Raw genomic sequence first — 27,311 nt, 5'->3', positions numbered from 1 at the left:
GGCTATGTTATTTGGACAAAGGCTTTCTCCAAATGCAGGAGAAAGGATTGAAAAACACCTTAAAAACATCAAAGAGGTTATAAAGTAGTGAAAAATCGTGAAGCTAAAATTGAATGGAGAATGAAACTCAAAGCTGGGAGACAGAGAGACTGCTTTCTCCCTGAAGGTATTTTCAATTCTGAGCCATTTGATCTTCTAGAGTCTCAAAGGTAAAGACAATTTAAAACCCGGGTCTTGCATAAAACTGGAAGTGTAAGGAAAGACTTCCTCACAATAAGCAAAGAAGAATCAATGACTCTGAAGCAAACAAGCTCTCTTGGGTCTCTATCATCCAGATGGTCAAAGGAATCTCTGGAGCTATGGACTTGTATAAGGTGGTCCCAGAGTGCCTGTGCCTCACGTGTCTGGAAGAGACAAATTTGTCTCTGGAACAAAGTATCTGTATCCTAGTTTTAAGTTATTTTTACAAATGACTTGTCAAGTAAATGACCACTGCACAGAGAAAAATAGCGATTTACATGAGAATCAAGACCTTGTGAGTGAAAACCAGCAAAAACAAAAACAAAAAAACAGACAATAGAAACAGATCTACTGAAAAAAGATTTCATAAATTGGGATTATCAACACAGACTATGTATCAATTCTAGTTACCCTGTTTGACCACTGCACAGAGAAAAATAGCGATTTACATGAGAATCAAGACCTTGTGAGTGAAAACCAACAAAAACAAAAACAAAAAAACAGACAATAGAAACAGATCTACTGAAAAAAGATTTCATAAATTGGAATTATCAACACAGACTATGTATCAATTCTAGTTACCCTGTTTAAAAAAACAGGCTAAAATATATCTAAATAGAACAGAAAAGTAAGAAAAATGACAGCAGATATGAATAAGAAACAAACAGGACTGTGCAAATAAAATAAATACAATAAACAAAGTTATAACCTCAGTATAAATAATTCACAATGCAACGTGGAGGGTAAAAAACAGGAAAATACTAATGGCAGATTACTGATAAATGTTTAGCATTTGTTTTTTTGGAGTTTCAGAAGGAGAAATAAGAAAGAATGAGTAGAATCTAGTATCTGAAGAGATAAGGGCTCAGAATTTTCCAAAATTAATAAGGTAATATGAATCTACATATTTGAAGATTCCAACAAATCTCAGGCAGGATAAAAAAATAAAACCATGCTAGACATATAATAGACATAACTTCAGAAAATCAAAGAAAAAGAGAAAACAAGATAGATTATCTTCAAAGGGCCAGTATTTAGAGAATTGTAGTCAACTTTCAAACACTGACACTGGAAATCAAAAGAATGTTATCTGATATATCTTTTAAATGAAAGCATTTGAAACAAATACAGTTTTCCACAAGTAGACCTTCACTAAAGAAATTACAAACTATTTTCACTTCAATCAGAATGAAAGTGATTCTATATGGAAGATTTGAGATGCAATAATATGTGAAGAATAAAAGTGAACTAAAATAATTGTGGAATGTAATAATGATGATGAAGTATAATATGATTTCATAATAATGCATAAGTTGGAAGGGGATAAGTAGAGTTAAGTTTTTTTTGAAAGTCTTTATATTTTGTAAGGAACAAAGGTGTTAACGGTAGACATTGACATATTAAACCACATGTTGTAACTTTGGGTAACCAGTAAAAAGATAAGCAAAGAATGCACAGCGTCCAAACTCGTAGAGGAAAACAACAGAATGATTTTAAACAGAAAGTTGATCTACTTAAAAGAAGGCAAGAAAGGAAAGGAGAAAAATAGATGAGAAATAGAAAATGTATTGGTTACATATTGCTAAATGAGAAGTAAGTATCTACCTATATATCATATTTTTCAGTTAAAATTAAAAGGTATGTATACTTGTATTTTGCTCCATTTCCCTAATTAACATCTGTCAAGTGCATTTCCCATGTTAATAAGTATTCTTAAAACTAGGATTCTGATGATTCAGTGATTGAAAAGTATACTGCATTAAACAGACATGATGTAATTTATGTGATCATTCTTTGTATTTAACACAAAGGTTTTTTATCTGCTCTTCACAATTGTGAATATACATATCCTTGAATATGAAATTTTAGTGAATTAATTTTTTTAGGATGTATTTCATGTTGGTTGTGTGCAACAGAAAACCAAAATAGCAGTGGCACAACGATAGGTGTTTATTTCTTTGTAACATAAAGTTCTAGATTTATATGGTCCATAGTATGGTGAGTATGGTGAGTGACATTGTGACTTGACCACAGTCACCTGGTACTCAGGCCACTTCCAGTTTTCTGATCTGACATGAATAGGGTGAGGACTTCACCTTTATGGTCCGAGATGCAGCCCATCCATTTATTCATATCCCAAGCAGCAATAAAGCAGGGGAGAAAAGACTCACTCCAGCTGTCATTCAATGACATTTCTTGGGAGCTTGCACATAATATTTCTAGTTACATCCTATTGGCTTGAACTCAATCATTTAGTCTACATCTGGTTGTAATGTTGGCCAGGATATGTAGTGTTTATTCTGGGTAGCCATGTGCTCAGCTAAAATTCAGGGGTTTATTGCTTAAAGATAAAAGAATGGATATTAAGGGGAAATTAGCAAGTTCTGCTATGGGTTCTCTTCTCAGCAGTGGAATTCCCAAGCTAAGCTGTAATTTTTGCCTTCTGAAGCCCTTGTTCTATGAAGACAAACTGCCTTCAGAAAGGCTCCTCCTCCTAATACTTCCACAAGTGGTGCATGAGAGAGCTGCCTCATCGCTTTCATACCAACACTGAGTCCCATCATCCAAAATAAACTGCCAGGAGGAAAAACATATCTCATTTATATTTGCATTACTTGGATAATAAAAAAGAGCTAAACTTTTTCATATATTTGCTGGCCATTTGTGTTTCACTTTTGTGAATATTGTATATCCTTTGTCTACTTTTAAATTAATATTTAGCTAGTTATAGTATTCTCAGTTTGAACTGAGTGTATTGGGAAGAGAAAGATTTTTCTTTACAGTAATTAGAATTTTAAAAAAATCTTATATTTATGGGAAACATATTTATGAAAGAAACACCATTGAAAAGTAATTAAATAGCAAATTTTATTTAGTTTTCTTATAACCAAGGAAACTTAGACTCAAATGTTGCCTTGCGTGATGCAGCAGTTAAGCCGAGAAGATCGCAAAGTAGCATCAAATATAATTACCTATAGGTTTTCTTAATTCCCTGGAAAGACTTAAATCACTGACATTTTAGTCCTTTCAAAAATGGACTATTCTCCGAGTGAGGGTGATTATTTGATGGTTCAGTGTATGAGAAAAAGTAATCATATAGGTGGGGACAGGCACTTGAAACTCTTTCACAGGGTGACAAGAGAAAATGACATAATCACAGTGAAACTGCAGAACTACTAGCAATTATTGCTGGTTCCTGCATTTATGTGCCACAGCCATCCAGATTATCCCAATTAAAATTTCAAGTTGGACGTGGTATAAACATACTTTTTAAATATACATTTTTATTTTATGGCCAAGCTGATTGTCCTGTTTGCATAAGCAGAGTGTGTTTTGCTTTATCTGTAGAAACCTGAGCACTTCCAGCCTTTACTACCTCAGCAGCAGGCAAGCCTTGGCAGACACCGTCAACTTCCGAACCGTCATTGCAGAGGAAATGAATCTCACCAGCAATTCATGGGTTGTGTTTGGTGGCTCTTACGGCGGGTGTCTTGCAGTGTGGTTGAGGGTAAAATACCCCAACCTATTTGCGGCAGCCTTGGGCAGCAGTGCACCAATCCAAGCCAAAATTGACTTTTATGGTGAGTATACATGTAATAATAAAAAGTTTCTGTAAGCGAATGAATTACTTTAACAAGTGGACCAAGTACCCAACTTGAGTTGGGTCAATGCCCACCCCACCCCCAAGAAAATCCTAAGATTCTCTTGACACAATCCTAAAAGAGATTCCTAAGATACTCGCAGTTGGTAGTTGTTATCTATCCGTATTTACAGATATCTAATTAATGATAGTTTCTTAATGGGTGGAAATGGTAGATTAAGTCTTAGCTGTTGATTTGATAGTGTAAGAATCCATGATTTAGCTATTTCCAAAGAAGTAAAGGAAAAGATTTTATTTTTAAAGGGCAATGTTTTCTATTTCAAAGTTCCCTTTCAACTCTCCTTCTTACTATCTGAATTGACAATAAATCATTTCTAGTAAATGTCCGTATGATTTTTCCCCTGTGGATACATACTGTTGATTGGCATTTTGGGCCTCTGCATGCATGCTCCAGTTAAAAGGAGTGAGATAAAACTTTTATTCAGTTAAAGTTTCCTCGCAAAAAAGCTATAAAACAACCACAGAAACCCAGAGACACATTCTGGGTAAAATTTGCTTTAATATTTGAACTTGCCGTAAAACTTTTATTCAGTTAAAGTTTCCTCGCAAAAAAGCTATAAAACAACCACAGAAACCCAAAGACACATTCTGGGTAAAATTTGCTTTAATATTTGAACTTGCCAGAGGAAAGCAAGTATTCAATCATCATTCTAGTTAAGGATTTTGTAACCTGATATAACCTTGCCTATTTTAATGATTCTGAAAGCTGGAAAATTGGGGCATTTCTCTCTCTTTTAAAGAGTAAAGCTATGTCTCAGTTGATCAATAAATCAGGATTTGCAGAATGTAAGTTTGAATATGTCTCTGTTTGCTAGCGACTTTTCTTGGCATCCTGGAAAAATCTTTAATTTTGCAGTTTGTTAGATTTGCCATATTATAAGGGAGAGAGAATGCAAACAAAGGAATCGCATTCTATACATGAATACAATTAAATCACACTAAATGCAGTTCTTATTATTTTTTCATATTCTTAGAGTACCTTGAAGTAGTTCAAAGGTCTCTGGCCGCTCATAACAGAGAATGCCCTAAAGTAGTGAAAGAAGCCTCAGATATCGTCGTGGAGATGCTGAAATATCCGAAAAACTTTACAAAACTTACAGATGATTTCAAGTAAGTGGACCGCTTTGTGTGTGAGAATTTCTATGCCAAAATAGGCTAGTTTTTGCTTGAATTTTATACCATTAATGTCCTCCCATTGAGTAAGTCTGCATATCTGAAAAGAAAGAAAGATTTTCAATAGTCTGATTCATTTTGGTTATTGTTTATGTTACATATTTTTATAGCTTCTAAGAAGGGAGACAGGGGCCACTGCAGATGTTTTAAAATCTGGTGGGAGTGAACATCAGAGGAAAAAACTGGGGGGACAACAGACGGAGGCTCACAGAGCATGGAAGAGGGTGGGTGTCATCACTGGGATCCTAGGACAGCCAAGGGCACCACAAAATATTCCTGGAGGAGGAAGTTAACCAAAGAGGAGGAGACCCTGAAGAGGAAGCTTGCCATTCCCCTGAACGTAATGGTAGTGAGGTTTCCCACAGGATTTGGACTATAAGACATGATACTAAGATGTATTGGAGGATTTCAGGATCTAACAAAAGTATATTTACATCCCCTCCCCCCCGAATAAAAAAGTCTTTGTTGTTCTAATATCTAGACTAGAAATTTCCATGGAAGTTCTTTTTCTCAAAGTAGGAGAGTTCCCTGAAAAGTGAATTTCAGAAAAGAAGTAATCTATAAATGGAGTGATAAGAAATGATGGCATTTGTTCTTACCTAGAAGAGTGGAAAAGTCCAGGCAGTGGAAGTCAGACATCCCAAGTCATTAGATCACATAGTTTTACTCAATGATACTTACTTCAGAGCAGAGAAAAGGAGGTGGTGAAGGCCTAAAGATTAACAGTAGACCAGGCCAAATTAACAAGGATGAGGTGAAGCTCTGGAGCAGTCAGAAGACCTGCTGGAAGGAATCCCAACTTTGCGTGAATGTCTCATGTTAACCATGCTCACCTTTCTTTGGCTCTCAGATATTAATTAAATTCTGGTGATGATAAAATTTACCAGCAGGGGGTGCCATCCCTTCAAATTTCCTTTCTTAGATGCTCGAGGTCATTCTCAAAAGTTTTATGACTTTGCAGACAAGCCTAGGCCAATTGTAAGTTCATCAAAAATTGAGATATCTCAGTCATGGCACAGTCTAGGATGGGTGTTGTTTAGATGAGATGGGCGCACAGCTGTCATCTCCACCTGCTCTGTTTTGATGCCATGAAGTTCTGCCCCAGGCCACTGGCAGAAATATCCACCTCTGTCCACAAGAGGACAGAAGATCATGCAAGTGGGTTCATAGAACTCCAGCACCTTTAATGGAAAACTTTCTCAACATATACCACCTGCCAATGGAAAGTCAAGACATTTGTTTCCTTTAAATCAAAATCATTTAGATTTTTATGTTTGTAGATTCTAAATGCTGTTTAAGAAAGAAAGCCTTCAAACTTTAACTCATTAGTCATATTTTACCTTCGGACTGCAGAATGAAGTCAAGGCATGTTTGCTATTGCATATTCTAATATTCAGCTAACTTATGTGCAGATCATTTTTTCAAGGCTTTTCAGTTTGTTCCATGTTCCTGCTTCTGTTCTTCACATGCATGCATGCACTGTAGTGATCTCCTGGGGGACCTGGCTAGTTTGCTCCAGGCTAGTCCAGGCAGCAGTCCCTGCCTGAGCTGTCACTCTCAGGGAAGGCACCACCTGCTGTGGTCTTGAGCCTTGCGTGATGTGACTGCTTACACCAGGGACACAGCTGCCATGGCCCCATTTGTTCATAACCCTGCTAACTCAGCAGACCTTCCTGCCCCAAAGATCTCAGGTGGTCCGGCTGTGACCCCAGCACCAAGGGCAGAACAGGAGGGACCAAAACTCTTAAGATTTCCAGAGCCCGAGCTCCCAAGGTAGAACCACCTGGCACTCAACTCTCTCCACCCCAATGCCCCACTGGACCTGGAATCTGATTAGAGCTTAGTTTACCCTTCAAAGCTCTCTAGGTTCAAAAGCAATGGGCTAGGGTTCAGAAGAACCTGATTCCGCTCACAGGACTTAAGCAAGGTGCCACTCCAGGCCTCCCTCATGCTGTAGCCCTTGGCATTCCTGAATCTTCCTATGAGTCTATATGCACCTTCTTACCTTTTCTCTTTCTCATTGATTATTTTCCTCCAATGCCATTTCTGCTTTCTCCTTTCACTACTTTCTATTCTGCCAGCCTTTCCTGCATTCTGGCTATAATAAAATATTCAGGAGACCCTTGACATACTGAGGCAGCAATTCTCAGCCCTAGATAGAGGTTAGACTTTAGGATGTAGTTTAAAAATACAGAGCTCTGTACTTCCCCCTCCCACCACAGACTTACTGCATGAGACCTCAGGATGTCTAGAAAGCTCTCCAGACCATTCTGGTGCATAGCCGGGATTAAGAACTATGGAAAGGAGGGAAGAAGTTCAAGTGGAATGTAGTCTCTGGAAAAGGAGGCTTAAATATTAAGTAAATGTAGTGAAGGGAAAGGTAACTACCAAGAAAAGGAAAGCCAGTAACAGGGTGAATTGGACCTTTTTTCCCCATTGATAAAACTGGCAGAGGCATATCTTTTATTTTTATATTTTGTCTCTATGATGCTTTTCATCCTTTCTCCCCTTTCCTCCTCCTCCTAGATGAAGTGGGAGCAGGACGGTGGTGAGGGGTGGAATAAATGTCGTATTGAAGAAGATTGGGTTTGGAGGGGAAGGACCAGGGAGACTCAGTTAAGACGGAAGGCTGAGGATTGCAGGTGTAATAAGTCCTGACATCCGGGCTGGGATGAACATAGTTCCTGGCCTTCATAGAATTTACCCAGGCTGGCAGCACAGGGGAGATTTTCAGGAGCACGGCATCTGTTCTCAGGTCCCTAGGCAACGTTGCCAAGTAAGATAAGCTCTTAGCAGCTCTCATTTCTTCACTATTCCAAAATCCTTTGTCTTAGAAATCTGCCCTTGCCCAAAGTCCCCTCCCTCCAAAACTACCTCCTCCTTCTTCTACCTCCTGAAGAAAAGCTTATTCACTGGGACCTCATTAGTGCCAGGACATAAGAATCCTGTTCTGACAGTTGGTAAGTAATTATTTTTGCCATCTAGGAGGTAAGATGTTCCCAAACTTTAATATTGTACTAGATGTGGATAAATTAAACTATCTTAAAATCCTGATTATATTGGCTAAAGTGATTTTGTATATATGAATATATGTATGAGCGGTCTTCAAAAAGTTCATGGAAGGATTTGCACCTCAAAATGTTTGTGCAAAAAAATGGAACTAAAAGTTAATACAAATCCTTCCAAAAAATTTTTGAAGACCATGTCTGTGTATACACACCACACACACACACACACACACACACACACACATTTATTAACAAAATAAATTAATTTCATGCAGCTGGATTTTTTTTTCTTTTTTCGTCTCATTTTCTTGGAGCTGGATATTTTTAACACACACACACACACACACACACACACACACACACACACACACACACACACACATATTAACAAAATAAATTAATTTCATGCAGCTGGATTTTTTTTTCTTTTTTCGTCTCATTTTCTTGGAGCTGGATATTTTTAAGAGAAAGTCCACAGTAATCAGTAGATTTATAGAATCCTAAAAGCTACTCAGAGACCCCCAGGCTACACCTCTACTTTTACAGATAATGCCATAAAACATGGAGGTTGTGTGATGTGGGCCAAAATCACAGGCCCAGAAACATAACTGAGGTCTCTGGCTTTCAATCTAGTGGTATTTCTAATCAAACTCATCTTATTACATACATTAAATTGTGCCAAAGTCGATTCTCAATTCATCGCATCTTTTGTGGAACTTGACTATTTAAGTGGACACTGACTATGTGTTATTATTCTCATTATTAAGCAGAACCACTTTTTTGAAAAGCTACTTGGAGATGTGTTTTTATATAGAATTCACCAATACCACGTTGCAGTTTCCTTCTTCTCTTTTTGATTCACCCATCCTCCCATCTGTTCACCCATGCCCCCATTGATAGTCTATCCATCCATCCAGCCAGCCAGCCAGCCATCAACTAGCCATCCAGATATCCACCCATCCATTCACCCATCTGTCCATCCATCCATCCATCCATCCATCCATCCAACCATCAATCCATCCATCCACCCACCCATCTATCCATCCATCCATCCATCCATCCATCCATCCATCCATCCATCCATCCATCCAACCATCCATCCACCCATCTATACATTCATCCATCCATCCATCCAACCATCCATCCATCCATCCATCCATCCATCCATCCATCCATCCATCCACCCATCTATACATTCATCCATCCATCCATCCATCCATCCATCCATCCATCCATCCATCCACCCACCCACCCATCTATACATCCATCCATCCATCCATCCAACCATCCATCCATCCATCCATCCATCCATCCATCCATCCATCCATCCATCCATCCATCCATCCATCCATCCATCCATCCATCCATCCATCCATCCATCTACCCACCCACCCATCTATACATTCATCCATCCATCCATCCTAGACACTGTGCTAGGCAGTGGGGGCATAAAAGGGAGAAAAAAATGAACATAGTCCCTGGTCTTTCTAGAATTTATAGTCATGTGAAAGAGGTGGACACAAATCAGATATCCACAATAAGAGTTAAAATTATGATTACAAAGTAGGATAAATCTTCTAAAAGAAGAATGAATAGGATTCTGTAAAAAATTAGAACAAAAGAATCTACGGTAGATTGAGGGCAGGATAGTTAGGCTTTCCCACGATGTGCTATTTAACTTGCCTTCTGAAGAATGGGATCTATATAAAGATGAGGACAGGCAGGCAGAGAACATTCCAGAGAGAACCCCGAGGGAAAAAACCCTGTAATGTGAGGGACTGAAGGGAAGCCAGTGTGGCAAAAGAGCAGAGAGCAAGAGTAGAATTGTGTGAGATTAGTCGGGCTGGACTCTGCAAAACCTTGTAGGATATGGGCTGGGAAGCCATTGGATGGTTTCAGACAGGGAAGTTGAGGTGTCATAATTATATTTTCATTTTGAGAAGATAACTGGCTGCAGGGCTGAACTGGTTTAGAGAAGAGTTGGTTTGGAGACAGCCAAACCAATGGGCAGACTTCACAGAAATTATGGCTTAGACTAGTGCATTGCTCTGGAGATGGTAAGAGGAAAATAGATTTTAGAAATATTTAGGGGTAAATGAATTGGATATAACGTATGAGAAATATGTAGATGTCAATAATATTTCTTGGGTTTCTAGCTTATATAACCAAAATAAATTTGTCCAAATTTTAGCAAAAAGTAAAATTTAATTAAACATAATCAGCCTTTACTATTCCTAAGCACCATAGGGATTATGCAGATGAGTAGGACAATGACCCAAGTCTAGTAAGGTCATTGTACCCTAAAAAAGACAATATTTGGGGCCAGCTCGGTGGCGCACTGCTACAGTGCGCTGCTTGGGAGCGCAGTGGCACTCCCGCCGAGGGTTCGGATCCCACATACAGACCGGTTCCCGCTCACTGGCTGAGCGAGGTGTGGGCACAACACCGAAGGTTGCGATCCCGTTGCCAGTCCTGGTCCAGTATGGGCGCGACACTGAGGGTTGCAATCCATTGCCGGACACGAAAAAAGACAAAAAGGAAAAAAAAAAAAAAAAGACAATATTTGGGTGACTATGATAAGTATTCCCTTGGCATGTACATATTTAGAAATAAAGCAGCTAATAGAACCTACAGGTTTTAGAGTTATAAATCAAAAGTGGGTATAGATAGAGTTAGTTAAGTTTTAGGATATATATGTAGGACACTTGAATTTGTAATCAAATTCCTACTTTGGATGAGTAAATGTTCCAAGCAAAATCACAGACTAAATAACAATGCCCCAAACAAACTTGTCTTAGGGGATGGACTGCTCTGTGTTACAAAAGTTTGCTTTTTCTTAAATGTATGGAATTGCTGAAGACCCTTTTTGTGCTATTGGGAGGGCTGTATTTTATGCCCAGTAAATAAGATTCTGTCCAATTTCAACTTGTTCTGGGGAGGGGTTGGTGAAATCACAGATTCTTTCTTACAGTTGGCTAAGGTTACAGATTTTGATCTATCTCAAGGTGCAGCCACTCGTTTGTCCACTGAGACTCCGCTGCTTTGATTGAGTGCAAGTGAAATCAATTTCTGTTTGCTTTAATAGATTTCTGAACTGTGCCTATGTTACCTAACAAAGAAGGTCCACCTTTTAGCAAATCTGCAGTCCCATGGCCTTCCTATTGTCTAACTCACCTCCCAACCACTACTGAGCAATATCAAATTCCTTAAACTTATGCAAAATGAAAGACTAGTTTTTCCTCATCCAGGGCCTCTGATATTATAGCTACTACATAGTGAATATGATAAGTCATTTAGTTTCTTTGGGTCTCAGTTTTCTCATCTGCAAAATAAAGGGATGTTATCTACTATCACTACCAAAAGTTTTGGGATTCTATCTGTGCTTTCCCCCACCCTTTATCTGCTCCAAACTCTGTCTCTAGAATATGCAGCCCTGAATTATTATAAGAATCTTAATTAGCATCTAATAATTTATGTTAATTGTGTTTTCATAGAATAGAGTGTTAGAGTGTTATGAACGCTAAGCATAAAAATCAGTTCATTGGCTTAGTGTACCCCAAAATTGATCAAAATACTCACATGTGATATGATTTAACATACAGATTCCTGGGTCTCTGCATAAACTTACTGACTCAGAATCTGCAGGGAAATATAATAGGAACCTACATTCTTTCCGTGGTTACATAGACAAAATATTCATTATTTGAGACTATGTATCCTCTTAGTGCAAGGTGGTATAAAGCTTGAACATTTCAGTAGTGTTTATGTCTACACCACATTGTCATTTCTGCCTCTGGGTTTGTTCACATGTCGATCTCAGTTCTGGAATCTCTCCCTTCATCTTAACAAAATCCTATCCATCAGTCAGACCCTTGATTGAATCTTACCTGTTGGCTAAATAATTGCTCAGAACTGTGAGCCAGACACTGTGTTAAGCATTACTTCAGACAATCCTCATAATAAACCATGAGGGAGCTACTGTTCCTATCCCCGTTGTATAGCAAGGACACCTAGCCTTAGGGAAGTGAGACACCTAGCCTAATTATCTCTCTGCAAGTGATAGATGTGGGGTCTGAACACACTCTGATGCACCCGGGACCTCTGTCACCCTCTATGTAGATTTCACTCCCTGCACAGTACAGCTCCCGAGTGTCCCCCTTGTCTCTCAACTCTCCCAGAGCATGCAGTGTGACCCCCACAACTGAGTACGTGCTAACAGGCTTTGCTCTTCTTTCCTTGTGTCTTCTCTCTTCCCAGCTCAAGTCCAGCAAAGGCCAGGGCCATTTTCTACAGTAGGCTCAACTAATATTTGTCAATTGATTAGACATGGAGAAAACACGTGAACTGCGAAAATGTGCAAGATCATTTTAGTGTTTAACTATAGAAGTTGCAAAAGAAAATATCAAATTCAGCTTCAATCTTGGTTCTAAAAATACATTTTTTTTTCCTACATAAATTTGGGGGTGGGGAGGAGATGAAATGATAGAAATCTCCATAGTTAGGATCTTGAAGATCTTGGCTTATGGCTCTGGGGCCACTATACTTTATAGGGTTGTGCTGACCTTGAATATATGAAAATAGGGGTCTTGTAAAATTTTTTTTGGCTTAAATCAATTTCATATGAGCAGAGCAATATAAGTTCCCTTATAGATGTTACACTCTTAAATGACATACCCCCTTGTATTAGTCAGGGTTTTCCAGAGAGACAGAATCAATAGGATGTATTATAATTATGTGAGAGGGTTTTATTAGGGGAATTAGCCCACGTGGCTATGAAGAAAAGTCCCACAATAGGCCATCTATAAACTGGATGCCGGTAGCATGGCTCAGTCCAAGTCCAAAGGCCTCAGAACCAGGGAAGCTGATGGTGTCCTTGGTGTAAGTTCTGGAACCCAAAAGCTGAAGAGTCTCAAGCTCTGATGTCCACGGACAGGAGAGAAGCGTGTGTCCCAGCTCCAGCAGATTGAGAGGGAGCTTCACCTCTTTCCTCTGTCTTTTGTTCTCTCTGGACCCCCAGTGGATTGGATGGTTCCCCCCCACCCTGAGGGTGGGTCTTTCCCACCCAGGCCACTCAGACCCTCATACTAATCTCTGCTGGAAACACACTCATGGACAAACCTGAAAAGATCGCTTTACCACGTTTCTCAGCATTCCTTCATCTAACCAAGTTGACATCTAGAATTAACCTTCACACCCCTAATCTTTTAACAGAGAATTAGGTAGATGGATTTGCTGATGCAGTCACAATTTTGAGTGTGCTTTCCTTTGTTTTAGGAAAAAATCTCTTTATATTGGCACTTACCATATTTACCTTAAGAGTGATGTTGGCTTCAATATTAGTAACTAAAATTAAATTTAGAGAAATATTTTTAGATGGCTTCTGACCTGAAGTCAGAATTCTATTCAAGGGCATTTAAATTCTCCTAAGTGAAAATTAAAGCCAGAGAAAATGTGTGCAGTGTGTTACTGCGAGACTTCTGCTAGGGTCAAAATGTGATCATTTTAACTGTCTTCTTCCATTTAAATTTTTTATTTCTAATTTACCTCAGTATACACATAGACTCAGAAAAGATACAGTTTTAATGTATATTACCAGTTTTTTCCCCCAAGCATTTTGAGCATCTAAAATCATTCAGGAAACTTTTGTCCACAATTGCCTTTTTGAGTATTTCTGAAGTTGGGAAATCTAGGATACTGAAGTAGATTTTTTAGATTATATTTTTAAAAATTGACATATAGTGAGTTTCTTTGATTATTTTTATAATGACTTAAATTGAAAAAGTATTTTTTTGGGCTGGCCCGGTGGCGCACTGCGCTAGTGCGCCGCTTGGGAAGCGTGGCGGCACTCCCGCCGAGGGTTCGGATCCCACATACAGACCGGTTCCCGCTCACTGGCTGAGCGAGGCGCGGGGGCAACGCCGAGGGTTGCGATCCCGTTGCCGGTCCCGGTCTGGTACGGGGGCGACACTGAGGGTTGCGATCCGTTGCCGGACACGGAAAAAGACAAAAAAAAAAAAAAAAGAAAGAAAGAAAAGAAAAAGTATTTTTTTTTTCTCCTAAGGGTAAAAATAGATTGTGAGCTAGTGAGGGATTTGAATATTATTAGTTTAGTTGTAAAGAGTTATGATTAGTGGCAGTACACCTGTAGAAAGACAAAAGTCTAGAGTTCTCAAATTATTATAGAATTTTGATTTGAGGTTTAGAGGTAATGTGAAGTTGCAGATTATTTAAGATGTTACTCCAAATTAGGAAACCTCTCATGTCTCTTAAGCATGGGATGAATACATTTAGTTAGATCCCATTAGTTTTTCAAAATGTTGTTCAGAAGTTAAGTTTTATTTCCTGAAAGCGCCATCACGAGACTCTTGAATTTTCATCCTGCTGTCACTGTCTGTTGCCAGATGTTCTCTTTTCAGGCCCCACAATAGAAATTTAAACTCAGGGACTAGCTCCAGTTCCCATTTGTTTCTGCCTTGTTCTGTTATTAGTAATCACACTTATTCTTTGAGCACCTATTGTATACAGGGCATGGATCATAATTGAGGCTCCAAAATATTTTGGAATGATGAATTCACAGAGGGTTATAGAAGGGTGTGTTAGTCTGTTTGTGCTGCTATAACAAAATACCCAGGGCTGGGTAATTTGTAAATAAGAGAAATTTATTTCTCATGGTTCTGGAGGTGGGAAGTCCAAGATCAAGGCACCAGCAGATTGGGTGTCTGGTGAGGACTGCTCTCTGCTTCTGCAATGGCACCTAGTTGCTGTGTCCTCATATGGCAGAAGGGACAGAAAAAGGGGACAAACTCACTCCCTCAAGCCCTTTTATAAGGGCACCAATCCCATTCATGAGGGCAGAGCCTCATGCCTTACTACCATCACCTTGAGAGTTAACTTACAACATATGAATTTTGGAGGACCATATACATTCAAGCCATAGCAGAGGGGCCCCCAATTTTAATTTTATATGTATTTGATTTGGTATATCAGATGTTAAAAAAAATCTCTGTGTTAATCAGCCCAGGGTGTGTACTTGAGTAGTCATCCTAGCAGGTGACAAATTTACTCTTGCGATATTGTTACCTGTAGAAACTTTTACTGTTTCTTAGATCTTCTTTGGAATTGCGTTGTTGTCAGCCTGCACATAGGGGAATGGAGCTAACACACTGCTTCGTGTTTCAGAGCAAAGGGGAATTCTTCAGCTTTATTACCAACTTCATTCATCTGGCTCGGAGCTAAGTGACTTTTCATTCTTTCAAAAAGCACCCAAAGGACAAAATTTTATCACTATTACATGTCGTCAAAAAAAAGAGCAATGTCTCTAACAGCAATTCAAAAAAGCAGTTTACAAAACTACCTTGTGTTTGGCTGTGGCACTTGTCTGGGATGAGAGCGTCATCTCCCAAGGACACTTCTTTGAAAGAGGTTATGCCCACGTGTTACGTGTGCTTTGAAACCAGGTGAATTATTTTATAATCATACCTCATGCATTTAATTTAATGTCATATCATTTCTCAATCCAGATACATTTCTGTCAATATCTTTGGTACTGTGGTTTGACTTTTTTTTTTTTTTTTTTTAAAGATAACTGGTAAGGGGATCTTAACCCTTGACTTGGTGTCGTCAGCACTATGCTCACCCAATGAGCTAACTGGCCATCCCTATATGGGATCCGAACCCATGGCCCTGGTGTTATCAGCACCACACTCTCCCAAGTGAGCCACGGGCCGGCGCATTGACTTTGAAAAGCATCACACTGTGCCAACCTTATATACTCTATAATGGGAAATGTGGACTCAGCTTCCATCTTTCTTTAAAAGTCAAATTCTCTAGATAGATTACAGTCCTATAAGTGGAGAATAATCAGTGTAATGGCCCTAGTTAAATACGAACTCGGGAAAGTCAGCTGTTGGTAAGTGCCTGAATGATACTTTAATATGTATTAATTAAGCTTTGACAAACAAGGCTGTCAAAACTAATTTAGATGGCAGAACTAGTTAAACTAGCTTACTAGTTTAGGTGACTAAACTAGACATCATAGAATTTAATCAGTACAGGGCTCTTAAAGATAACCTAGTGACAACTCCATCATCTTCTAGATTTAAAATATTGATGTCTACAAGCTTATGTGACTTTACTAAGACCTCACAAGTAGTTTTCAGTCCTCAGAGCTCCTAACCTTCACCCCTTTACCATCCTACTGCCTAAACCGTCCCTGTACATATGGTTAGTTCCCCTGTAGTACTCTACACTGGAATAATCTTTGATGTTATGCACTTATGAAGACTTCTGCATTTCTTTAGCCATCTCCTTACATATGATTTCTCTTTGTTTACAGAAATTAACATATTTCACATATTTATTTAATCCATAGATGCCATGATTTCTATGTAAAATGTATCCTTGACTTGGCATTTTTGGTATTGCCTGTTCTATTTGTGAGCTAAAAGTTTCCTTTTATACAATATGCAGTAAGCATTCTGTTCAAGGGTTTTGTATATGTGCAAGATTTTGCTTTTTCAATGTCATGTGTTTAAACTTAGATGAACTCCTTCTCGTCCTTCAAATCTTAGAAAAAGTGTCACTTGTTCAGAGAAGTTTTCCCTGATTGCTCAGACTCAGTGACACTGAGTATCAGTTGTTAAACCTTGGCATCGGAAGCCTGTGCTGCTCCCTTGTAACTTTCAACACCTTTGTAACTGCAGTCTCTGGGCTTCGTGAGGGCAGGGTCTCCATCTTAGACCCCAATATCTCTCCAGCATGTAGCATGCATGTGGCAAGCACTTCTGGCCAGGACTCTGGGTTTCAGGTGACAGAAACACAACTCACATGAACTTACACAGGAAAAAGGAACCAGTGGCTCATGTGACAAGAAAGTCTAGAGATACAAGTGGGTGGTTTCATCATTGCTGTGTCCCTGGACTCACACTGTGTCTTTAGGATGATTTTTAATTCTGTTGCTTTTAACTCTTAGGCATGTTCTGCTTTTATAGTGGCCAAGATGGCTCTGCTCCAGGCTTATCTGATCCTTAGTAACCCCGTCTTAGAGAGAGATCATTTCGGCAAGTATCCTGGGGTGGGTTTTCACTGGTCTGCTTGGATCACGGGCCCATGCATGTGCTGACCACCATGGCCGAGGAGTCTGGTGCCCTGACTACCTTCGTCAGAATCAGGAGACATTCCAGAAACTAAGAGCAGGGGTCATCCCCACCTGACCCACATGGACTGAGAGTAGAATGAGAAAAATTTCCAAAGAGAGGAAATGGATTTTGTTAGAACAGGGGGAATGAAAGTTGGGAAAGAAGAAACACTGATAACAATAAGAATGTTAATAGCTTATATTTATTCAGTGCTTTATGTGGAGTTACTAATTTATGATGTTTGCTAAAATGCTCAGAAAACTGGTATTGAGGGAACGAATGTACGAATACAAAGTTTCATGCCTAGGGCCTATATTCCATGCCTGTGGCATGTAGGTAATATAATAATAATAATTATTATCATTATTGACTGCTAGGAATTTTGTGATTAGATCCTGTACGGGTGACATTAGATGTTGAGATTTTTCTCATCATTTATTAAAAAGCAGTCTGAAAGGCTACTGTTCCTGTGACTGTCATCTCGTACGTATTTAAGGAACTTTGTATGTGTCTTTGTTCGTGGCTTGAAATTGTATCTCATTTCTGGCTCTTGTCTTGTTTTAGCACAATTACCTGCCATCATCTCTCTTGGGTATGCTGACCAGGTTTTTCTTGTAATTGTAATTTGTGTCATGGGTGTTTGCATAATTAACTTGGCTTCGTCCCACTCCTCCACTTTTTCATGCAGCAGAGCTTCCCATCCTCCGGCCCCAACAGTTGGGGTCCTTTTATTGTTCCTTTGAGGACCCTTAATCTTTACTGCACAAGTTTTATGTATAAAATCCAGTCCAAAGAAGTTTTGCTAATTTACTAAGCCTGTTAACCTCGGCTTTCTTTTATAATTTTTTTTCTATTTTCCTGTCCCCCATATTTTTCTTGTGTTCTAAATTGCACATTCAGAACTTCTTTTTTCCACTGAGTTTTATCCTTCTTCTTTGAAATTTAACTAATTTCTTAAACTGGGTTCTTGAAATCCCTGAGACTGTGCAAATTTCTGAGTGAGTGTGTGTAGACTCAGTTTCCAGGGGAAAGGATGACAGTTCTCACCAGAGTTCAAGTTTATGACTTATGAATGTTTCAGAGCCGCGGGCCCCTCACCACAACACTGCTGATCATCCGTGAACTTCTCCCACAGAGGGTGAGGGCAAAGGCTTTTTTTGTCATGATTGTGTCTTGACTTTGGCCCAGTTCTATTTGTATGCTGCGGAGGGTTTCAAAAAAAAAGGGGGTCTAGATTGTCAACAAGCTTACCTTCTGTCCTGTGTCAGTGGCTCCCAAAGGGTCAACTTCTCAGCATGGCATGGTCTTTGAAGACTTCCCTGCTGCTTTGGGGCACCCTCTCAGGGCTCAACCCCTCTGTTCTGTCATGTTTTATCTGCAAAGTTTGCATGCATTCCTTTTCCACGCTTCCCTATTAGGGAGATTAGTGACACATTGTGCATGCTGTCTTTGTCTTTCCTTAACTCATGGAGAGCTCTAGGTCTTTTTTTAATTATTAGACTTAAAGATGTGTACCGAGCCTGGATTTACAAAAGCCACATCAGACAGCAACCTCCCGTTCTTTCGTCTTTACATTGTTTATGTCTTTCACATAAATGATGTCACTGTGCTTTGCTTATGCTCCCCCCAAGAATAATTTTCAGTCTCTGCTGCATATTTGCCAGGCTGCTGGCTCTTAGGCACTTAGATCCCTCTCCCTCCCTGACAGCTCACCCACGCTGCTAGGCAAGGCATCCTTTGCCCCAGCCACCACCAGCAGAGCAGATGGGCTCAGGAATTGGGCTGGAGCCAAGAGGAAGAATTCCGACAGACATATCTGGGCCATAGGAATAAACCGAACCAAGGTTCAAACACAACAGACTACATGTTAACACCAAGGTCTTTAAATTAGAAATGAGATGAAGGTGAATGTTACAAAGCCAGGGCTTCTGAGGCTGGCAGAGGAGGGGTCAGAGGGTTCAGAACAGGATAGGATGGGTCAGCAGGATTGGGATGTACGGCTACTTTAGGCTGGATGAAAATGTAAGAGGCATGGGGCCGGCCTGGTGGCGCACTGCTATAGTGCGCCGCTTGGGAAGCGGGCTGGCAGAGGAGGGGTCAGAGGGTTCAGAACAGGATAGGATGGGTCAGCAGGATTGGGATTTATGGCTACTTTAGGCTGGATTAAAATGTAAGAGGCAAAAAAGGATGACACCTGTGATTCTTCTTTATTATCTAAGCCTTGCTCTGCATCTTTATTGCAGGTTAGTGATCTTCTAATATAGTCCCTTGGTGCGTGTGTGTGTGGTGATGTAGGAATGCAAGCAGTATATGCACACTGTTGGCCAGTATGATCAGGAAGGGCATCAAATATCACTTTAGTCTTTATGGAATAAATGTTATGAAAATACATTCCTTAGAGAATGGGTCTCCTGCAATCTGAGTCCTTTAGAGCCATTGCTAACTGTGTGGTGTTTATTCTTTCAGATTCTTCCCATGCATATATTAAAACAATCGTAACGTGCATGTACCCACATACATATATTTCATACAGACATGGAATCATCTATAATCTTGTTCTGTAACTTGGTTATTCAGTTACCAATGTATTTTAAGTATCATCATTTTAAAAATACATCTTGAAAACAGAATATATAAATATTTCCTGGTGATTTTAATGAAGAGCATCATATCTGATTACATCTCTAAAGAAATACCGGGGAGTAACTTAAAAGATACTAATGACTAAGTATGGAATCACCTTTTGGTATTAATTACTGCATTTCATAAACTCATTTTTTTAAAAGTGAAATAATGCTGGGACAGAATTAGATCATCTGATTTGAAAATTGCAGCAGTCACCAGCTGACAACTGATGAAACAAAAATGTCACTTTGGAGTGTGTTTGTGTCACTATTTCAAAAAGGTGCAGTTTTTATATTATTTTCAACTATTTAACAGGATTAGAATCAGATAAAAAAATTATTAGAGAGGTTTTAATTACTGTTAGGTTTTGAACTGAAATTCTAACAAGTTCCACTGTACATGTTTAATATTTTTTCTCTCTATACCCTTGAAATCTATTTTTTAAAACCAGCTGTGATTATTAAAATATTCACTTTCTGAACTATGATATTAACCTAACAAGCAGTTAAATTGGGGCCACCAAATTCAAAGGCTGAGGCAACATGGGTAATAGAAGTGAAAGAACTAAGACCTCTATATCTGTCTCCCAGCCAAGCTTTCTTTTTGGTAAAATGCTTTCTGTTTTGAAAGAATTACAGACTCACAAGAAATTGCAAAAATATTACAGAGAGAGACTGTGTACCTATCACCCAGCTTCCCCCAATAGTAATTAACATCTTACGGAACTACAATATGTCATCCAACCTAGGAAACTGACATTAGAACAATAAAACGAATTAGATGTTATTTGGATTTCATCAAATTTTGAATACACTCATTTTTTCTGTATGTACGTGCATAGTTCTGTGATTTTATCCCACATACAGATGTGTGTAACCACCACAGCAATCAAGATATGGATCTGCTCTGACACCCCAAAGATCCCTTGTGTCATCCCTTTACAGTCACACCCTGCCCCCTTCTCTAAATCCTGGAAACCACCGTTCTGGTCTCCATTTCTATAATTTTGTTGTCTCTACAATTTTGTCTTTATGCCATCCCTTCCTACCTTGTGATTAATATTTCTGGGGCTGGTCTCTGAAATGTCCACCTGGTCCTGTTCAGTCTTCCCTCTTTTGAGGCCTGGAGTTTCTTGATCCAATCAACCATAAAGGTCCCAGATGATCACTGGCTGATACTGCAATAAATAAAGCAAGGTCAGTATAATCTAATGCCAATAAGAACCCAACTCAACCTATTTCACCAATGTATTTCTAAGCTGCTATAACAAAGGACCACAAACTGGGTGGCTTAAACAACAGAAGGCTAGAACAGAGGCTAGAAGTCTGAGATTGAGGTGTTGGCAGGGCCGTGCTCCCTCTGAAGGCTCGGGGTGGGCTGGGTGGGGGTCTGTTTTATGCTTCTATCCCAGCTGCTAGTAGTTCCTTGATTTATGGCAGCGTAACTGCAATCTTCACATGGTGTTCTCCCTGTGAGTGTGTCTTCACGTCATATTCCATCCATACCTGTCTCTCTTTGTCTATATTTCCCCTTTCTATAAGGACACCAGTCATATTGGATTAGGGCCCACTCTAATGATCTCATTTTAACTTGATTACCTCTGTAAAGATTCTTTCTCCAAATAGGTTCACATTCCAAGGCATTAGAAGTTAGAACTCCAATATATGTTTTTAGGAGGGATACAATTTTACCCATAACAACCAACATTCAGGAAACATGCTCAGGATATTTCAGCAAACTGGGCACAAGGAAAATAAATGTAGAAATAATAATAGAAAAGAAAGGTGAGGGACTATGGAAGTGAATACTTCCTAACTTATTAAAATAATAACCACTGACCCGTCAGGATTTAACCTGGAAAGAAATGCTACAAGTGGGCTTGGGGCTGACCTAGTGCGCTTGGCTTGGACCCGCATGTTTCACCCTCCAGTGGTGGCTCTCTCTGTAGGGTGGCTCTGGGAAGCCAGCTCTCCCTTGCTCAGATTTCTGGCCCACAGGTCCCATTTGCTTGGTTTATCTGAACATAGATAAGGGAAACTCAGAGCAGACTTTACATATACCGAAAGCAGAGAGAAATAAACCCAGAAGCTTACAGGTAAAGATTAAATACAGCATGGTTTTTAAAGGGTGACTTTCAGCTCCTACCCAGCTGTGCCTTGAATAACAGAAATAAGAACTTAGAGCCCCAAGTGAGCTGCAGAGAAGGGAGCATTTTTACTTGGACATGATCATGAGGGTGTCATGATGGCTTCCAGGTGACCTGCTTCACACACTATTTTAGGACATTGTTATGGACTGAATGAGCATGGTGCTGACAACACCAAGTCAAGGGTTAAGATCCCCTTACTGGTCATCTTTTAAAAAAAAAAAAAATCTTTTTTTCTCAAAACAAGTTTTAAAAATGGGAGATTGCTCTGGTATTTTCCCTGTTTTCTTTGCCGTAGATTTAAAAACAAAGCAAAATATTAAATAATGGCAAAAATAAAAATTAATAGTCTAAGATAAAGAATTGAAAAAATCATGCTTCTAAAAGGCATTAAAGGGAGGTGGCAAATATGACTTATTGATAATAATGATAGACATAATTTATTAAGTACTCATTTTGAGCCAGGCATTGTTCTAAACATTTTATATGAGTAACACTTATTTTATCATATAATCAGGGAATCCTAAAAAAAGAGGGTGGTAAGTAAGAATTAATAGTATTTTAAGAGTTTTGAAGAAAAGTGGATTTTGTGTATCAAAGTAGGTGGTTGAAATTAGCAGACAGATATAAAAGAGAATCAGGGAGAATTAATGATATACAGAGCATTTAAGACTGTGCCATCAAGCGATGGATGGTCGGCTCGGTTGATTACAGCTTGGTGTTAAAACACCACGGTTAAGGGTTCAGATCCCCTACTGGCCAGCTGCCAAATGAAACAAAACAAAACAAAACTACTATACCATCATAACATGTCAACTTATACAACTTGTTCAGTTAAAAATGAAATAAACTTTAGAAAAAAATTCATGCAAGTTGATCAATGGCATGCCAAACTTCTTTATCTGATTTCTCCTTCTCAGTGTACTCTTTAAGGGATAAAATATAAAAATGTTTTCAAATTTTAAGATTTAAGGATGAATGTATGACTTTTGTGGTCAAATGAGTTGGTTTAAATGGAAGCATTGTGAAAACAGCATGTTACACAAATGCTGAGCGGAATCCTATTCATAGACATTTTGGAGACTTAAAAGTAATGGCCGCAACTCCTTCCACCGTGTAAACATTCATTGGAAACTGTTTTTCTACATTTGAGTTTTAAGATTCAAGTGAAATGGAACTTAACTGTGTTTTTGTGTTTTCTTTCCCACAGCTTATGTCACCCTCTTGAAATTAACTCAGAACTAGACAGAGCCTATTTCCTAGAAAGTCTGGCGGGATTTTTTATGGACATTGTTCAGTATAATAAGGATAATGTGGTTTTTGAGGTAAGAAAATTAAGAAAGAAAGTGGGGGGTGGGGTGGCGGGAAGAGATGGAGAAAGGCAGAGAAAGAAAGAAATGCTCGAGTAGGTGTTCACTGGATGTCTAGGTGCCATAAATTGGTTATAGAGAAAGATACACATGGAGTGGCGTTTTCTTAAAGACTGAATAATATCCAAGCCTGCAGTCCTTGAGTACCACTTGGTTAGTGTAGACTTGTAAATAGAGCAGAATTAAATTATGTCTTGTGTGGACTGCAGAGTAAGATATGGTGAATTTTAATGATTTGAACAAATCTGAGATGCAGAAAATTTAAAAGAAAATTTAAATAGAAAGATAATAACTTTTTTTTTTTTTTTAGCTCTTTTAATGCCCTGGGTCATGGAATTAAAAAGGTTTTTAAATGGAAAACTCGTAAACTTTGATACATCTAGAAAAGATGGCAATTCTTTGTGGGAGATTAGGAAATACCGGGTTTTGAGAAATGTTGGAGATTCAGGGGCATGTCCCTGAGACTGGGATTCCTAACTGAGGCAGATTCACTGACATTTTGTCCTGTCCTGACTCAGCCTGGTAAACTGGCAAAGAGAAGAAACACAGGACAGCTGTCCAACAGACAAGAGATTGAAAGTGTTTTACAGCTTGTATTAGCTTTAAAAAATTTCTTACTTGGAACTAATTATGGACTCACAAGAGGTTGCCAGACATGTACTGAGGAGTCCTGTGCTCTCTTCATCAAGTGCTCCCCAATGCTAGCACCTAACTGGCAGAATACAATGAGCTCAACAACAGATCTTCATTGGATTTTACCAGATTTTACATGCATGCACTCTAGTTTTTTTTGGATTGACATTTACAAGCTAAGAATATTCAGCACAAGTTCCCAAAGCCTAATGGACATCATCTCTAATACTTTCTCTCCCGCTATCCCCCTCTCTCCTTCCTTCATTCACTCCCTCACTTTCTTCCTACCCATCCTCTGTTCTTCCACATTCAGAACTGGTTTAGGACCAGGTCATGTGCTACGTGCTGGAAAGATTGGTGAAGACAGGCAGCGGTAGCTGGGCCTCATCCTCTGCCCAGACACTGTCACTCCTGCCCTCTCTGCCATCCTCCTAAGACCCTTAATAGGCAATCTGTTGAGTCTTTCAGCCTCCTGTCTCCCCCCGACCCCCTCCTTCCTATACACAGCTGTAGGTTAATCTTCCTAAAGCACAGGTCTTATGTCATTGCTTCCCTTGATAAAGAAGCTTTAGAAAACTCTTCTTCACCAACAGAATTAACTAGTGCAGTATGTGGTTGGTCAACCATTATAGAAAATCCCACTCTTCCAATGTTCATAATGCATAGATTTTATAAGTATGTATGACTGTCTTCCAATGAATTAGAGGTTCCTGGATTAGTGATCACTTCAAAAAATCTAAAACCAGTGTTGATTTCAGAAGACTCTGAAAGGTAGTCATTCTGAGAAAGGAGCTGCCACTAACTGTGACAACATGTGTTGGGAATAGCAAGGTCAGGCTGGGGAGCAGAAACTCCCAAGTCCTCTTCCCAAATATCACTTCTGAGGGTCTGAGATAGCAGAATCGTCCACATCCACTTTCTCCACTCTTTTTCCCCCATGACCTGGATGTTTTAGCTGCATGGAAGCAGATGAGAATTACACTTCCTCCTTATTCCCTTTGGAAGTAATTGATGGAGACAATTCTTGATTGTTTCTAAAAGATAATTCAAGGAAAGTCTTGGCTTAAGATTTGCATACTGTTACCTAATTGCATATCATATATAAGTCTTTCTTTTATTAGCCTGAATAATTGAGTTGAATCTGTGTATATTTTTATTTCTTTAGAGGTATGCAAGACCCACATTTTACTAGAATTAAATGGATTCTTGGGAGTATGGACATTTGTTTGTGATTTGAACTGTAAAGGTTAACTTTGTGCCCACCTTCTTACTCAAAGGGCTGGAGATGTACTTACTTTGTAGCCAGTGTGCCAGGTCTCCAATTCAGCTGGCAGGGCCCCTCCACAAAGATGACTATCATTCCAAGTCTTAGGAGCCAAGTATTATGTGGGCAGCCTCCAGAGATCTGGAAAAGAGTTTAGAGGTTACTTTTGAGACTGATAAAGTTGTTTTGCCAGAAGGCCAAGATCATGTAATTGGACCTTTTGCAAAATTATGAGACTTAGACCAAAATAAGTTTGCCTTGAAAGGAACATTCAAGGGCCTTGATCCATTCGGTATTGTTAATAAATAATAATGGTAATAATGAGTTAATAAGATGAATATCAACTACCACAGACCAAGGGCTTATCTTATCTCAGACCTTAATACCAAGTAGTTTATACTCTTTCTCCTGGAAATTCTCGTAGTATCTCTATGTTGGTCACATTTAACAAATGGGGAGTCCAGCCTTAAAGATTTTAAATCACCAGCCCAAAGTCACAAGGTTACTAAGGGGCTGAGTCACGTTTTAAAACTGAATTTCTCTGACTAAAAGTCAAAAAACTTCACCACTGTGATCTCATATATTACATTTTCTTAACTACTTAAGAAAAAGACTTCAAATTAATTAAATTATTTTATTATCCCCCCCCCCCTTGCTTTCCTTTCTTCTCTTTTCTTTCTAAATTAAATGGTCACGTTAACCTGCTCATGGTCACACAGCCAGGATGAGGCACAGCCCAGATGTGAGCCCATTCTGTCCGTGATAGCACAATAATGTCTTCCTGGAAGAGCTTTTAAAGGGAGCCCATGTGCTCATTAAAATTCAAGCCTTACTCTTCACACTCCAGATTATTTTCCACAGCACCTGTTGGCTTGATTTTAGCAAATCATCCCCAACAATTTCTTGGGGTGTGCTTTGAAGTTAGGAAGCTGTTGGAAGAGGCATGGTCAAGGACAGGCTTTTCTCATTGGTGTCTATTTTTTGTTTGTTTCCAAGATTATTGGTATTTATAAGAGATCTTATACCTTTTGCTTCTTGGCTGAAATCTCATAACATTTTTAGAAATATGTGGATTGTTAAGTACAAATTTAAAATCTTTATAGCATGAGATTTTCTTAGTAAAAATCTAACTTTTATTCTAAGAAGAGATCAAAAATAGATTTGGGGGATCTTTATGTGCCCTAAGGGAAGGTAAGCAGTGACATAGCTCTGTGTGAAAATTAATATTTGTCCTTTGATGAACCTGGTAGGAATGGGGAATATGTGTGAATTCCCTGATACCTAATGTGATGTAAGACTGGACACTTGGCAATCAAGCAAATACTGCTAATCCATGCCTTGTAATAATGGGGCTTCAGCTACATTATTAAAATCAAATCTCCTAAAATGCCTCTATATGTGCCATGTAGTAGAAGGTGGTTCTGTCTTTCAATACCAGCATTTAAAGGGGATTCAACTCTACCAGAATTTCTCAAACTCTGGATCCAGGACAATTTGCATCAAAACAGCCTGAAAAGTATGTTGAAAATGCAGTTTCCTGGGCCTCACCTCAGACTCTCAGAGTGGGGACAAGAATCAAATTCCTCAGGTGATCTTTGTGCAGAGTGGAGTTTAAGACCCTGTCTTCTGTACTAACCATTTCTTTCTTTCTTTTTTTTTAAAAGATGATCGGTAAGGGGATCTTATCCCCTTAACTTGGTGTTGTCAGCACCACGCTCAGCCAGTGAGCGAACTGGCCATCCCTATGTGAGACCCGAACCTGGGGCCTTGGTGTTATCAGCACCGCACTCTCCTGAGTGAGCCACGGGCCGGCCCTGTGCTAACCATTTCTTAACCCCACAATAGGAAAGCCTTATTGCATGTGAGAAGTAATAACACATCGAGGATGATTACTTTTTCTTTTATCGCTTCTCCTTTCTCTAGCAACCCTTTATGTACTGGCAGTCAGCTTCAGATTTTCTCTGCACAGGTGGCGTTAGGGATACCGAAGTCCTGGGCCGGCCCGGTGGCACACTGGATAAGTGCGCCGCTTGGGAAGCACGGTGGCGCTCCCG

The 27,311-nt window shown here is 39.3% G+C and overlaps 1 protein-coding gene across 1 annotated transcript in view; it reads left to right on the top strand.

The window, feature by feature from the left end:
* LOC103602436 (putative serine protease K12H4.7) overlaps positions 1 to 27,311 on the top strand; it is a 50,869-nt gene that overhangs the window by 5,532 nt on the left and 18,026 nt on the right. The window contains exons 3-5 of the mRNA XM_008586836.1: positions 3,589 to 3,821; positions 4,876 to 5,011; positions 23,201 to 23,315. Coding sequence (XP_008585058.1) covers positions 3,589 to 3,821; positions 4,876 to 5,011; positions 23,201 to 23,315 — 484 coding nt within the window. The remainder of the gene's footprint in view (positions 1 to 3,588; positions 3,822 to 4,875; positions 5,012 to 23,200; positions 23,316 to 27,311) is intronic.

This window comes from Galeopterus variegatus, unplaced genomic scaffold (assembly GCF_000696425.1).
Source record: "Galeopterus variegatus unplaced genomic scaffold, G_variegatus-3.0.2 Scaffold4147, whole genome shotgun sequence".
Lineage (NCBI taxonomy): Eukaryota > Metazoa > Chordata > Mammalia > Dermoptera > Cynocephalidae > Galeopterus > Galeopterus variegatus.
Note: the sequence above shows the minus strand (reverse complement) of the source record. Positions and strands in the feature narration are given on the sequence as shown.